Source organism: Podarcis melisellensis, assembly GCF_964234715.1.
Source record: "Podarcis melisellensis genome assembly, chromosome: 8".
Lineage (NCBI taxonomy): Eukaryota > Metazoa > Chordata > Lepidosauria > Squamata > Lacertidae > Podarcis > Podarcis melisellensis.
In genome coordinates, this window is record NC_138540.1 from 57,765,599 (window position 1) to 57,781,803 (window position 16,205).

Consider the following 16,205-nt stretch of genomic DNA (forward strand, 5'->3'; position numbering starts at 1 on the left):
CGAAACTGACTGACTTGTCCCTCTGTAGATGCCACCCACCCATGAAGGGAGCCAATGACTGCTCACAACATCAGCCACCATTCCAGAAACCAGCTACTTGTCATGGTTGTGGGGTACCCAAGCAATTAGGCCAATCAGACCTGGCATTAAAGAATGAGTGGTAGCCTGTGGGTTTTGCCTCTTTTGAAGTATGCAAGACTTGTTATTTAAGAGTGGTGCTCCTAGCCTACCGACCCACAGAACTACTAAGTATAGGGCCCTAACCCACGCACCAAGTCACAATTCAAATTTCCATCAGCCTCCCCTAGCTGTGAGCTAGCCTTATGCCTGTGAAGTTGCCACAACCCTGTGCCCTATCCTTGGCATTCAGACATGCATTTGTTGCTGGAAGAACTAGCCATTCATTCTGATGGACCCATCACAGCAGCTGAGCTTGGGGCACTTCAGATTCTTCTTCTGAGTTCTATGACAGCACAATTTAGTTTTGCTACAAGCGTCAACAGATACAGGTGTCGGGGATCTGACAATAGCAGGCTCAGAATGTGATGCAGGATTGGTGGGGTTGTTGTAGAAGTGTCCTTGGTTTTCTCCCAAAATGTTCAAACTACATATCTGCAAATAAACTAAATTGTGCAAAGTGCCTGATGCTCTCTATCATCTAAAGCTAATTAAAACCAGCAGCACAGTGCCTGGAACCTTTCTCCACTCAAAGAAGTAAGGAGCTCAGAGCAGTTGTTTTTCTGCTATAACTAATGTAAAAAAGATAAATGGAGCAGAGAGTTGTAGACTTGAGGCATAGCATGACAATCCCTAATTTACCTGTCAGCTCACCAGGGAGGGCCTTCAGAACTATCCCAATATCAGTGATTCATCTCATTGTTTTTGTCTAGCCTTTCCCCCCCCCCCTTAGTTCTCACCAAGAAGGTGAGCATGTGACTGGCCTCCCTCACTGCCCCAGAAACATCATTGGGGACCCACACAATTAAATGCCACACACACACAAAATTCTGCATATAGTAAACTAGCAGGTCAGGAAGAAGCCTAGCCCAGAAGCCCTTCTCTCTGACAGACGGGGGGTTACAAATCATAGAATCATAGAATCATAGAGTTGGAAGAGACCACAAGGGCCATCGAGTCCAACCACCTGCCAAGCAGGAAACACCATCAGAGCACTCCTGACATATGGTTGTCAAGCCTCTGCTTAAAGACCTCCAAAGAAGGAGACTCCACCACACTCCTTGGCAGCAAATTCCACTGTCGAACAGTCTACAAGGCCTTCTTCAACAAAGGCATTAGTGCCCTGCTTTCCATCCCAGGCTCAGCTCTGCAGCTGCTGCAGCGAATTCCTCTGAGAATGTGAAGAGTGCCTTTCCCTTCCTAACCAGACACAACCCTCCCACACCTGGGATTGAGAGACAAAGGTCACATCCATGCCATACATTTATAGCACACTTATACTACTTTCACAGTCATTACTTTCCCCATCCTCAAAGAAACCTGAGAGCGGAAGTATTTAATGGGGCTGGGAATTGTACCTCTGTAAGGGGCATAGCTGTCAACGTTTCCCTTTTTTAAAGGGAAATTCCCTTATTCCGAATAGGATTCCTCATAAGAAAAGGGAAAAGTCGACAGCTATGGTAAGGGGTCCCCTAACAACTCTTAGCACCCTTAATAAATGGCATTTCCCAGGATTCTTGACTGTTAAAGTGGTATGAAGGTGCTATAAATGTGTGGTGCAGATATGAATGTAAACTAGAGGCAATCTCCAAAAGAAAGCAAAAAGGGTAGTGAAGAACATTAGCTCCCCACCAGGAAGGTGTGTGTGTGTGTTGCATTGGTTATGTAACACCTGCCTTTGATTCAGTTGACCAACAGCGAATCAACACCTGCCCCTTCTTACACAACAGCTCTGCTCTGGTGCTGATGCCGACACCTGAACCGGACTTGCAAACTGCCTTTCAGATTCAGTATTGATATCAAGGGTGGCGTAAAACAAGGCTGCGTTTTAGCCCCACTCTTACTTAATCGCTACATAAATGACATCGTTCAGGAGCTCTCTTCTCCCTTTCCGCGCACACAGCTCGATTTCTGCAGATGGTGTGGCTCCTGTTTCATTCCCCCAAGTAGGTGTGAGATTATTATTTTCCAAATCTGGAACTTATGGCAATCAGGGAGGTTAATTTGCTCATTATATTGACTAAATTGGTGGTGTGCATCAAAAGGCATACACAGCATAAGCAGTTGTATAATTGTACAGTGTTGCCCACTTAAGTACTTTGGCTTTATCTTTGCGAAAACTCTCTGTGGCGCATTTATTTTGAGGTGGTTAAAAATTCACCTGCCTGGTCATTGCAGGACTAGAAAGACACTTTATTATACTTCAGACCACCATTCATTTGAATCAATAATAACAGTTTCTGCTGCTCAAACTGTATCCTGCTTGTTGTATAGTACAGCTATCTGGGGGCAGCTCTAGCAGAGATTAATTGGATAGCATCCAAAATAAGGCTGTGTACAAAGAAGAAGAAGAAGAAGAAGAAGAAGAAGAAGAAGAAGAAGAAGAAGAAGAAGAAGAAGAAGAAGAAGAAGAAGAAGAAGAATTTATTATCTATACCCCACCCATCTGATTGGGTTTTCCCAGCCACTCTGAGCGGCTTTCAACAAAGATTAAAAATACATTAAAATTAAAAATACATTAGCTGCAATCCCTGTTGTTACATGCCACCCCAATCTCCAAATAGTAAGAGGTTTTTATTGTTTGATTGACCTTCTGACAATTCTGGAAAGAAGATTCCTGCATTGGACTAGATTATCATCATGGTCCATTCTGATTTTATGTTGCTGCTGCTGCTGCTGTTATTGTTGTTTTTAAAAAAGATGGACTAAAGAAAGCGTGGATAAGCCCTGAGTCCTACTCAGAAGAGACCCACTGAAATCAATGCACCCACGTTCATAAATTTCAAAGGCTCTACTCAGGGTAGAACTGACATTGGTTACAACCCTCTGTCAGCATTTTAGTGCAAATTTATCCTGATATGCACATTTTTGTATGTAGTCTTGACTAATTTACACATTTGCAAGACTTTCTCCAAAAATAATGCAAACTTATGCTGTTTTCACTAATGCAGGCATCTTTTTGCACACTTTCCCCTAATAAATGCATTTTGGTAAACATTGGCCAGTGGAAGAACTGCTTCACAAAATCTGGAGAAGTGAAAATTTTGAAGTTTTCTCCTAAAATATGTATTTTTATACACATTGGCTAGAGAACTGCATCTATATTTATTTGCTTGTGGGGTGTTCATATGCCTTCTTGTTATTAATTTGTTCATCCAGGACTTTTCAATACACTTCCCTAACGACACATACACAGAAACCTGTTTGGCTATATCTGGCTCTCTTTAATTGTAAACTATTGATCATGAGACTTGCTAGCACACAGAAACAACAACTTTTCTAACACGGTTGGATAAATGTCACACTGCTTATGTCAATCTTAAGGATTAACAAAACTTTGCAACTGCATTGTCTCCTCACAGCCTCTGCGTCTTCTGTTCTTCCTGTGTCCCAAAGATGGGACACAGAACTTCTGAAGCCAGGTCATGGATATTTTTGGCATGCCTGAAACCGAATGCAGAGGGCGCAGAGCAGCCCAGAACATTGCCTAGCAGGTGCTAATTCCTCAGGATAATTCTCTTTGTGCAATGCAAAAGGTGGTGAAATTCTAACTGCGCACCTTCTTATTAGATGTGTCCCCTTCCTCCAAGGTAAATCCCACCTAGGTTTAGGACTGGCAGCATTTATTGCCAATCCCGTGAGGTGAAAACACCCCCCTCCCCCGCCATAGTGTCATGAAGGGATTTCGAATTTCTAAGTGCCTGAAAGTGTTTCTCTCTGGATTCCAGGTGATGCCAGAACCCTGAGCAACACCATGGCAAGTCCTAAGAAGCCCTGGTCCAGGGGGCAAATGATGCTGCTTCTGGGATGCTCTGCCTGCTTCTTTCTGCTCCCAGGAGGTAGGTTGCCATTCTGCTGTCTAGATGGGGCCAATCTGGGGCATAATTGAACAACAGGTGATGTGCAGCTGATTCCTTTTTCTTTCTTTTTTTTTTCCTTTAATAGAATCATAGATTTTTTCTTACAGCAAGGTACAAAAAAAAGTTTAACTTTTTTTTAAAGGCCACAGGCTGCTTGACAACACAGCAATATAATAAACAATATACTGCATAAGCGCAGAATTATAAAATTGTAGAGTTGGAAGGGACCCCAAGTTCCTGTAATGCAGGAATCACACGTAAATATATAATCCAACCTCTCATTAAAAACCTCCAAGGCAAGAGAGTCCACCACTTTCCAAGGAAGTCGTAAAAGGGGTACTTAAATAGAATTCATCATCATACTTAACAGTATAGAATAAACAGCTGTGTCAAAGTATTCACAATTGCCTGTGCCACCAACCACAAACAGCTGTAGTAGTGCATTTTGCCACAGCTGCAGCAACAGGTGGATTTGTGAGGCCTCCTTCCCTGAGGTTTGGTGAGAGCCATGTTGCTCTCCCAAGCCTATGCGTTGCATAGTGGTTAGAGCGTCAGACTAGGACCTGGGAGATCAGGGTCCCAGTCCCCATTCGGCCATGAATCTTTCCTGGTGACCTTGTGCTGGTCACTGCCACTCTCAGCCTAACCTACCTCACGGGGTTGTTGTGAGGATAAACCAGGGAGGAGGAGAACTACGTAAGCTGTCTTGAGATTCCTTGGAGGAAAGGTGGGATACAGATGGGATAAATCAATAAGTCTTTCTCTCCTTGCCCAGCAGGATCCTTGGCCTGCAGCAGCATCACCACAGACTCCCCAGTGGTTCTCTTGGGATCCACAGCAAGAGCTTCTTGCACCATCTGGAGAAGCTCCTGCCTCATCCGAGACGATGAAGAAATCCAGATGATGTGGAAACTGGACGAAGAGTTCCTGACAGGGACCCAGTACAGTTTACACAATGGGTCAGAGGTCTCCAACATCACCATCGGGCCCATCAATGAGACTGTGACCACTCTGAGCTGCTATGTAAAGAGGAAACAGAAGCCACAGATGATGAAGGTCATCCAGATTCGTGCAGGATGTAAGTGCACCCTGGTGCTGCAGAGTAAGGGACATGGGGCAAGAGGCATGTTTGATTTACGTGGGCATTCATTTTAACAAAAGAATCAAGGATAAAAGCAGTAAAATCATGATCGGTGCAAAACTTCCAAAAACCAACAGCACAAAGAAATCCTCGTTAACAAGGGAATCCCAGAAAAGTCCGCTGGGGTAAAACCTCTGCATTAAAAGGAGAACTACTTGAAAATGATTTACAGATGGTATTTAGCTCCAAGTAGGCTTGCTAAGATGTATAGGACTGAATCAGATGTGCTGGAGATGCAAAGACGTAGAGGGAACGTTCTTTCATATGTGGTGGGCTTGTAGAAGGGTAAAAGAGTGTTGGGAAATGATCCATAATAAATTGGAAAAAATGTGTAAAAGTACTTTCCCCCCAAAAAAACCCAGAATCCTTCCTGTTGGGAATAATTCAGACTTAAATTCCCAGGTGTCATAAAAGGTTGTTTATGTATGCCACTCCTGCGGCCCATGTTCTGCTAGCCCAAAAATGGAAAACAAGTGAGGTCCCAACCAAAAAAGAATGGCAACTTAAGTTGACAGAATATGCGCAGCTTGCAGACTTAACATGTAGAATAAGCAAACAAGAAGAACATATGTTTAGAGAAAATTGGAAAACGTTTATTGAATTTATGGGAAATAACTGTGTACAGCTGAAAACGCTAGCAACATTAAGATAAATTCAACAGTGTAATTAAGTTTTGATGGATGTAATAATGGAATACTGAATGGTTTAGTTTTTGTAAAATATGCAGGGATTTATGATATGTAGAATGAACCATGGAAAGAGAAGTCATTGATATCTTAAGGATGTAAAAATGAGTACCGGTACTTTACATTGTCATAGGGACGCGGGTGGCGCTGTGGGTTAAACCACAAAGCCTAGGACTTGCCAATCAGAAAGTCGACGGTTCAAATCCCCGCGATGGGGTGAGCTCCTGTTGCTCAGTCCCTGCTCCTGCCAACCTAGCAGTTCAAAAGCACGTCAAAGTGCAAGTAGATAAATAGGTACCACTCCGGCGGGAAGGTAAGCAGCGTTTCTGTGCGCTGCTCTGGTTCGCCAGAAGCGGCTTAGTCCTGCTGGCCACATGACCCGGAAGCTGTACACCAGCTCCCTCGGCCAATAAAGCGAGATGAGAGCCGCAACCCCAGAGTCGGCCACGACTGGACCTAACGGTCAGGGGTCCCTTTACCCTTTACTTTACTTTAAATTGTAAAACAGAAAATTTAACAAAAATTATTTAAAAAGAAGCAATGGGGGCCAATAGTACCTCTCTTAGGAAGCTGACCCTAGATTAGGAGCAGCACAACCCCCCAAAGAGCCTGTGTCTTCTCTGGTGGTGAGTCTTTTGAAGTAGAACTAAGTGTTCATTGTCAGGAGGTAGGGACATTTCTTGAGCTATTCTAGTCCCAGAGTATTTAACATTTAAAAAGGCAAAACCAGCACCTTTAATTGAACCCAGAAGCCAATTGGTAACAAGCCCGGCCCTACCAAGAGGCAGAGTGAGGTGGCAAACCCTGGTGAGTGGACAGTGGCGGTGAGGCATTGGAGATTAAAGTGGTATGTGCCCCCACAGTTTGCTGTCCACAGGTGAGGTGGCAGGCATTGTCCCATTGCTAGTGTTGAAGGAAGACTTGGCTGCCTGTCAGGTCAGCTTCAACATGTGGATCAGGCCCCTTTGCCTCAGGCAGCAAAAGATCTTGGGCTGAGCCTGACTGGTAGCCTGTAAAGTTAGCAAAGGGTCTACTGTGATGTGATCCACTCTACCATCTCTCTAGTCAAAACTCTGGAAAGCAACCATATTCTTCTTGTGGAAACCATTGCAAATGAGACTGCAGCATATCCCAAGCAGATAGTTCCAGAGGATTTTAGTAAATGAGCCAAGCTGTATTCTTCAGGTGAAGGGAGAAATTACTAGGGTCCCTAACTGATCTGCCCTGGATGACAATTGCTTTCTGACAGAACCAGAATGAATATTTTAAAAAATTGGAACATTTATTATCTTTTACCAGCCGAGTTTTGCATTTTATTTTTCCCCATAGCATTCCAGTGCTTTAGATTTATTGGCATCTGTTGATTGCTATGTTTTTGGTAGGTATCAAATATGTAATTTTATAAACTGCCTCATCTCAAGTGCTGCTACTGGGAAAAGAAGTTTGTCTGAAATTCCATTGTATGTCCACTGTGAAATATCAGAGACAAATCTCAAACACAGAATTCAAATTTCATTGGGTGGCAGATGCAGATCTCAGTTCAGCCCCACTGAATGCAGGGATGCAATTCATCTCCTTCTCTTCTTCCGTCCCACTTTCCCGCCATTCAGATCCTCCAGCACAACCCCAAAACCTCACCTGCGTTATGAATGTCACCACGAAGAACCTCACATGCCGGTGGGACCCTGGGCAAGACAGCTTCCTCCCAGTCAGTGTGGCCCTGAAGGGATACCGGTAAGGAAATATAATTTTTTTAATAGTGTGGAGTGGGGGCAATGGGGGAACTTTGTCTCCCACATTCTGACCCTGGCTTTGAACCTCTAGGCCAGTTGACAGATCATCTTATGGGAAATGCCAAAAGTTTGGGCTGGTGGCCAGACAATGAGAATGAAGATTGTAAAATCATACCCTCCAACATTTCTCTGATGAAAATAGGGACGTCTCATTCCATAATGATAATTTTACTACAGTATTTATACCTCACACATCTTATTGGGCTGCCCCAACCACTCTGGGCAGCTTCCAACATACAAGGTGTGACCAGAAAGTTTGGTGAATGGTCACAGAAATCGGACAGCGAGAAATACAGGCCTTCAGAGTAGACCCCCTCTGAGACAATGCACTGTTGACAACATTCGTAGAACTGTTGGAAACTTCTGGAGAAGTCCTCTTTTCGTACTGCTTTCAGTTCCCTCGTCACAGCAACTTGGACACGTGAAATGTTGGAAAATCTGTGTCCTTTCAGTGCAGATTTCAGTTTCGCAAAAAGAAAGAAATCCAGTGGGGCCAGATCAGGAGAATATGGAGGGTGGGACAACTCAGGAACCTCAGTAACTATTTCACATGGAATATGCAGTTCTTCCGGGACAAACACAGATCCCACATCAATAGCTCACGAACTCTGTCAACATTTGCCGCCATTCTGCTCGTCGATGGTCTGCCAGACAGAGGGTCATCTTCGATGGTTTGCCGCCCTTCACGAAAACACTTAAACCACTGTCTTTCGAGTTACAGCTTCATCACCGTACACATTTGTAAGCATTTCATGGGTTTCCGATGCTGATTGTATGTTCGAATATTTCTCGCTGATTTCTGTGACCATTCACATGGTCAAACCTTGTATATAAAAACATAATAAAACATTAAACTTTTTTAAAAAAATAAACCTTCCCTATACAGGATTGCCTTCAGACAGCTCAGGGGTCAAGTAACTCCATGCCCTCCAACATTTATCCAATGAAAATAGGGACATCTTAAGCAAAAGCAGGACATTCTAGGGACATCCCTGGAAAATAGGGATACTTAGAGGGTCTGTAAAATTTGGCAGTTTTGTACCTCCTTGAACTGAGTCACCCAGCACGAGCACATTAAGGCACTGATTTGTGGAGTTCAGTGCCCCATTTCACCCACCCCTGCGCATGGTGGGACCACAGAGAAGTCAAAGGTACTTCCTCCTCTGGCAGCCACTGACTGACTGCTCTCTTGGTGTTCCAGGAACCAGGGCGTGTGTGAAGTCCCCACAGAGGCCGTCCCCGCAAGCTGCACCCCACTGCCTGGGCAGAACTCCTGCACCATCGGCCGAGAGAACCTCCTGCTCTACCACCCCATGATTTTCTGGCTGTCGGTGAACAACGCCCTGGGAGAAGTGGGCTCTGAGCCGCTGTGTGCAGACCCCATCGATTTAGGTGTGTGGAGGCAGAGGCAGCGGAGTCCGCCCTGACTTTGCATCTTTTTGCAGCGCTTCTGCCTGAGGTGGGGAGTTTGGAAATGAAAGATGCAAATGCTAGCTGAGGCTTTCCATAGAAGAAAAGCCTGGCTGGATCAGACCTTCAAGATCAGACTTTAACACACACACCACTGCCCTTGCCTTAGCTTTTTGCCCTGCACTTCTCATTTCAGCCAAGATGGACCCCCCAACCATCCACGCCATGCAGTCCATCCCCGAGGAGACTGACTGCATATCTGTCATGTGGGAAGCAGGGAGAGACAGCGAGCACATGCACCAGTTATGTGACCTGAGCTACCAGGCAGAGGGCGACCAGGAGTGGAAGCTGGTGAGTATTGCTATGTATTCAGTGGTTTGTGTTTGCCTGAGCTTGAGTCTGGACTAAGGATTCGGAGCCCCTGTATTCTGATTCGATACATGATGTCCAGTCACAGAACATTTCAGGATTTGGGCCTCTGCCATTGGCCCTTGAACTCTGAGTCGTGATTCACAGCTTGGAAGTTTGGACAGCCAATCATGTTGGGAGTGGGAGTGGCCCAGGCTTTCAGCAATGTATATAAGCAGTTGCTTTGCCCCTGTTTCCTAGTTATGTAGTTCAGTAAAGGTTCTTGCTGTTATTGCTGTGTCTTGCCTCATGGGAACCCACCTATACTTCAAGTATCTCTTCCGAACAGGGAGCGTGGAGATCAAAGCAGGCCTCCCCCTGCTGCGCACACACCCAGTTCCATTGCTGAAGGGGGTTCCTAGCTCTCATTCAAGGGCTGAAGGAGGTTCCTAGCTCTCATTCAAGGGCTGAAGGAGGTTCCTAGCTCTCATTCAAGGGCTGAAGGAGGTTCCTAGCTCTCATTCAAGGGCTGAAGGGGGTTCCTAGCTCTCATTCAAGGGCTGAAGGAGGTTCCTAGCTCTCATTGAAGAGCAGCTTTTTGATGCAAGAGAAAGCACACCCCCAACCCCCAGGACGTGCTTGGCTTTGCTGTTAACCCCTTGATGACTGTTTTATTTACTCATTTATTCCCATATTTACCAACCCGAAAGTGCAATAACAGGGTATTACTTCATACTGTATGCTAAGCAAACAAACCATAAATAATCAGAGAAGAAATGCTGGCACATCAATATAAATCAAGGCATATTTCCCAAGCTGATGTGGATGGTGGATGCTGAGCTTCTAAGAAGCATAGGAAATAAAGTCCCACCAGGTGACACAGAAGTGTTCTGAATCCTTCAGCCTCCTGGAAACATGCAAATATATGAAGTCCATAAGTTCTTATACCAAAAAGACAAATGTAGATTTCTCAGGGTTTTCCACTGCTGGGCGCTTGGATCCTAGCTGCTGGTAGCATCCATGTCAAAAGTTCTTTGTGCAGCATGTTTTCATGTTGTCCCTCCACATATTCAATAATGATAGTTGTGGGGAGACCTGAACAGATGATTTAATAATTTTAGGTATTTCTTGATATGCTTGAGACCAGAATAATGACAAGATGGAAGAATACCTGTTCTCCTTCACTCCTGTCCTGTGTCACATCCATCATCCCTAGAACACACACACAGCACCTGGTCCCTTATCTTCACACTTCTTTCCCAGGCTGTTCCCTGGCAACCGGCAAGCCAGGGGCTCATCAGCCTCATGTTGGCTCTGCCAGCTTCTATTGCTGTTTTTTTCTTTTGCTCCAGTGGTAGCCCTGCTGTTCAAATAAGCAAATGTGCAACTGAGCTATTTTCCCTCCAGATCAGCTCACCCACAATTAGCTACGATTGGTCATCCTGCCAAGCACAGCCTGGTTTGGGGCTTGCAGTGGTCCAGTTCCCCTGTTACTGGAGCATCAAGGGTGCAAGTCACTCCTCTTTGCTGGTGCTCTCTCACCATACCTTACCAGTGATGTCTGAGGCAGCCTTTGCCAATCAGAAGCCCTCCAGATGTTCCAGACTGCAACTCTCATCAACACTAGCCAAGGCAGCCATTCTGGACTGCAACCATCACCAGCCCAAGCCAATGGAGCCATTATGGACTATAAATCCCATCAGCCCAGCCAGCATGGCTGTGCTGGCCAAGGGCAAAGAGTTGGTGAAGGCTGGGCTCTGAACACAGGGGTCAAGGAGAAATTCTATTCCATTCACATTGAAAGCCAAATCTATTAAATTTGCACTTTCTGAAACGATACGAGAACTTTGAAATTTGCACATATCCGGATTTTGTGATGCAGTTCTCTGACCGACCATTGTTTACCAAAATGCATTTATTAGGGGAAAGTGTTAATTACAAAGAATATATTAGTGGAAACAACAAAGAAAAATGCTTTATTTTAGGGGAAAGTGCTTACAATGTACATTACTCAAAACTGCAGACAGAAGGTGTGTTTAGTAGGATAAATTTCCACTCTAACATAAGGTTACCAGATTTTTTTCAATGAATCCAGGGACACTTTTCAACTTCAGTTGAAAGGGATGGATTTTGTCAGGGAACTGATTTGTAAATCTGGGGACTGTCCCTGGGAAACGGGGACATCTGGTAAACTTACTCTAACACTTAAGGATTTCCAAAAAGGATTTTTTTTTAAGGCACAGATTGCTGGAGATCTGCATTCAGATTGGGAAAATGAGAAAGGGAGAGAAGTGAACCTGGCAGATCCTTCCATCCCTACACCCAAGGGGCCAATGGCACAGCAGCCTTGGACGATTGGCTGTTATTCTTTGTAGAATTGTAGAGGTGGAAGGGGCCCACCCAGTCCAAGCCCCTGCAATACAGGAATCACAGCTCATTCTCATTCTCCCTTTTCGTCCCCCAGGTCCACAATATCACCAACCCCACCTGGGAAAGGCAGGAAGTGTGGCGTGTGCGGCACTGCGGCTTCCTCTTTGGGACCCTCTACCACTTCCAGATGCGCTGCCAGAGATTTGGTGGAGCCGGCTACTGGAGTGACTGGAGTCCAATGGTGAACTTCACCACCCATGAGAAAGGTGGGTGGAAAGGAGGTGCAGTCTCTTCTGAAATCCTGTGGCCCTGTTGTCAAGGGGGAAGCAGGGCAGGGGGCTAGTCCAGAGCCCCTCCTAAGCTCTCAACTGGGAAGCTCATCCAAATAAGGAACCAAGGGTTCCTCCGTTGCCTGCGCTGTGGAAGGGTTTTGAGTGAGCCAGGAGAAGTTGCTGGGAGGCAGCCTCAGAACCGATCTGGCCTCAAACCATGGAGGGAAAGAGTTTATCTGCCCATGCTTTCGTACAGCTGTTCTGTGCAAGAGCAGTTTCAAAAATAAAAGGACCACCAAGATACCTCCAGCAACAACCACTGAAAAACAAAAGGCTACCTTCTTTCCTTTGGGCTGACGGAAACAAAATGGAAGCCAGGGGTGTCATGAAAGTCAGCACCCAGGAAAGGATCACTTTCCACCACACGTGTAAAAAAAAAACCAGCCACCCACACAAGGCAGTTCAGTGTACCCACAGTCAGGTAACCTGCAATTTTGTATTATTCTTATTATTATTAATAATATCCTGCCATTTTTTTCAGATCAGTACTCAAGGCACAAATTAAAACAACACAGATAAAATACGGAAGGCTAAAAACATACAAAAGATAAGAGTTTAATTACTTTCGAACAATTATATTCCGTATGTTTTTAGGCTTCTGTATTTTATCTGTGTTGTTTTAATTTGTGCCTTGAGTACTGATCTGACAAAAGGGCAGGATGTTATTATTAATAATAACAATAATTAATAGAATTAATACAATATAAAAACCAGCTCTGTTAAAATACAGATAATAAAACAGCATAGCAGTATTAAAAGCTATTGAAAAAGAGTCAGTTCCCAAAGGCCTATTGGAAAAAAAGGTCTTCAGCTGCCGGTAGAAGGACTACAAGGAAGAAGCCAGCCTAGCGTCTCTAAGGAAGGAGTTTGAGAGTCTGGGAGCAGCCACCAAGAAGCCCCTCTCCCATGTCCCCACCAAGTGTGCCTATAATGGTGTTGGGACTAAGAGAAATGTCTCCCCCAAAGATCTCAAAACACAGGGAACGTTTGTATGCAAGAATATGGTCCTTCAGACAGCCTGGGCCTACACTGAATTTTCTTCCCATGGATGGGAAAGTCCAAATTTATTTTTTTTTATAAAAATTTTTTATTAAGATTTTTTACAGATACATATTTAACAAACAAAATAGGTTTCATAACATCTTTTCATTCTATTGCGGACTCCCTCACGTCTCCCGCTTCCACTCTCATCATTAAAAACGAATTTTTCCAAGCAAATTATCATCTTGTTTATACTCTTAAGTGCAATGTTTAGGTTAAACTCAAATAAAAAATTATAATTTAATGGTAGACAGTTATTTCTGCTCTGGCTTCCTTGTTAGGATTCAACCAAATTACAATACTTTTGTAAATAAATCTTAAATTTCTTCCAGTCTTCTTCAACCCTCTCCTCTCCCAGGTCGCGGATTCTGCCAGTCATCTCAGCCAGTTGCATATATTTTTTTTTTTTAATAAAATTTTTATTGGGTTTTTAACTTTTTTAACAGACAGACAAACATATAAAAACAAAACAAAACATGCATGATTTCATAGCCTTACTTTCATTACCTTCTTTCATTGACTTCCCCGCACCCTCCCTCCCACATTCCAATTTCATAAATTATCTCAGCAAGTTATTTCCTCTCATCCCTTAAATATTTCTTATCTTTTCTTAATATTTGTCTCCTTTACTTAACCCAGTTTAACCTATCCAATTTTGCACAATAAATCATTTCCCTAAGGGCGGCCTAGGTTTTCTCCCATGAATTCCTCCCTTCCCATATTACACCAAAAATCATATTATAACAATTCTAAAATCTCAGATATTAACTATTCTACTCTCCCCTCCCCCCCTGCCCCGGTTTCTGTCCCTTCCCAAACCGATGTCCCAATAGATTGGCTGCTTTAGCCCGGGTTTCTTATGTCAGAGGCTCTTAAGCCCCAGTTAGTCTTTCTCCACCAGTTTTGTTGATAGTCCATTTTGTTGGCCCTCTCTTCTTGGGGAGGTTTTGTCATCAGCCCCTCATGTTTTTCTCCTTCTGAATCAATCAATATCAGTTTCTGTTCGGGACCACTCATTCTCCCATGCTCCAGCCAAATGAAGAAGTCCCTATCATATTTGTTTGCTCTTATATAGTCCCATATTCCAGTTATTCCAGGGACTTCTTCTTTTCTCTTTCCCTCCTTTTGCAGATTTGTGGTCCCCTTGTCATTTTCTTTGTTTCCTTTGTTCCCAGAGGTTGTCGGCTTTTGATTGGTTTTTTCCATCAGAGATTCCTCTCCTTCTTCCTCTTCCTTTTCCCCCAATTTCAAAGTTATCTCATCCTCTGCAGCTGCAGAGTTTTTTTCCATCAACTTTGTATCATTAGCAGAGTTGCTCAGTTCCAAACCGAAAGTCTCCAATTGTTTACTCATTGTGGTACTTTGCTTTTGTAAAGTTCCCACGAGAAAAGACATCCTTTCAATCTCTGCCCATAGTTTCTCTTCTGCAGCCATTGCAATATCTTTAATTCCCTCCAGGGGGATTTCCATCATAGTCCTATTCCAACAATTCGTTACTGTTGTTTCCAGCCACTTTGTTATTCCCAATCACTTTGTTTCTAAAAGTTCAATTTTAATGTAGCTCTTTTAATCCAAAGAAATACTGGCAACACAGTTCCGCTTTACCGCTCGTTTGACAGCTCTTTTGACAGCTGTCAAACTCTTGATTCTTTTTCCTCGGGCTCATATACAGGGCACTCCCGGGTCCAGGGGGGGGGATTGCCAAGAAAAAGAAAATTTTCCGAGATTCTACTCTTTTCCACTCCAGCACGATAACTTTGTAATCCAATTCATGAGAGCTATTTATTTAAGCACCAAAGTCTTTTCCGCCTTAGTGCTCCTCTCCTTACTTTAAATCTTTCTGTGGGGGGGGGGGAGTGCGGACTTCCTTTTAACACCCCCCCGATCGTACTCAATTTTAGATATAAAGCTTTTAGTGCCGAAATTTCCTTCTACTCACGGGTTCTTTGTTTCAGTCCGAATTTCAGGAAAAAAGATAGCGCTCTCCGGTCATGGCTCGCGGCTCCGCTCCGCCAAGGCAGCGATCGACTCTCAGCACCACACCACTCTCCGGTCCACTCCGTAGCCTTTAAAAAGGCTCTTCGCGGGTCAGGGAGGGCGCTTAAGGTGCCCACCGAGTCACCATGTCCGCAGGCTTCCGCGCCTGCGGTTTCTAAGGGTCCCCGTGTCGCCGGCACGGCAAGACCCGTCCTTAGCGGAGCCGATTCCCTCCGGAGCTCGGAGGGAATCCGCCATTACCCGTTCGCGCTATCCCGGAAGTCTCTCAGCCAGTTGCATATAGTCCATCAGCTGCATCTGCCATTCTTCCAGTGTTGGTAGATCTTGGGTTTTCCAACTCTTAGCAATAAGTATCCTTGCCGCCGTTGTAGCGTACATAAAAAATGTTCTATCCTTCTTTAACACGTTCTGGCCGACCATGCCCAGAAGGAAGGCCTCTGGTTTCTTGGTGAAGGTATACTTAAATACCTTTTTTAACTCATTATATATCATTTCCCAAAAGGCCTTCACTTTAGGGCAGGTCCACCAGAGGTGAAAGAATGTTCCTTCATTTTCCTTACATTTCCAACATTTGTTATCAGACGAATGGTGTATTTTAGCCAGTTTCACTGGGGTCATGTACCATCTATATATCATTTTCATTACATTTTCCTTCAGAGCATTACATGCTGTGAAGTTCAGCCCGGTAGTCCATAACCTTTCCCAGTCCTCAAACATAATGTTGTGCCCAATATCCTGGGCCCACTTTATCATAGCCGATTTAACCAATTCGTCTTGTGTGTTCCATTTCAGCAGCAAGTTATACATTTTTGAAAGTACCTTGGTCTTAGGTTCTAGCAGTTCTGTCTCCAGTTTCGATTTCTCCACCTGGAATCCTAACTTTTTATCAATCTTAAACACTTCCTTAATCTGAGCATAGTGTAACCAGTCTCGCACTTTATCTTTCATTTTCTCTAAACTCTGCAGTTTCCAATTGTCTCCATCCCTTTCTAGTATTTCCCAATATTTTGGCCAATTGGCCTCCATATTGGGTCTTTTTCGGGCCTTGG

At 44.2% G+C, this 16,205-nt stretch overlaps 1 protein-coding gene across 4 annotated transcripts in view; it reads left to right on the forward strand.

The window, feature by feature from the left end:
• CSF3R (colony stimulating factor 3 receptor) overlaps positions 1-16,205 on the forward strand; it is a 31,194-nt gene that overhangs the window by 2,285 nt on the left and 12,704 nt on the right. For 2 of the 4 annotated variants that reach the window (XM_081923045.1, XM_081923044.1), the window contains 6 exons: positions 3,906-4,016; positions 4,813-5,115; positions 7,475-7,598; positions 8,859-9,049; positions 9,264-9,418; positions 11,880-12,051. In XM_081923045.1, the coding sequence (XP_081779171.1) occupies positions 3,932-4,016; positions 4,813-5,115; positions 7,475-7,598; positions 8,859-9,049; positions 9,264-9,418; positions 11,880-12,051 (1,030 nt within the window). In that variant the 5' untranslated portion in view covers positions 3,906-3,931. Of the gene's footprint in view, positions 1-1,922; positions 2,124-3,905; positions 4,017-4,812; positions 5,116-7,474; positions 7,599-8,858; positions 9,050-9,263; positions 9,419-11,879; positions 12,052-16,205 lie in introns of those variants that run through there. The other 2 variants (XM_081923046.1, XM_081923047.1) reach the window with 2 other exon arrangements.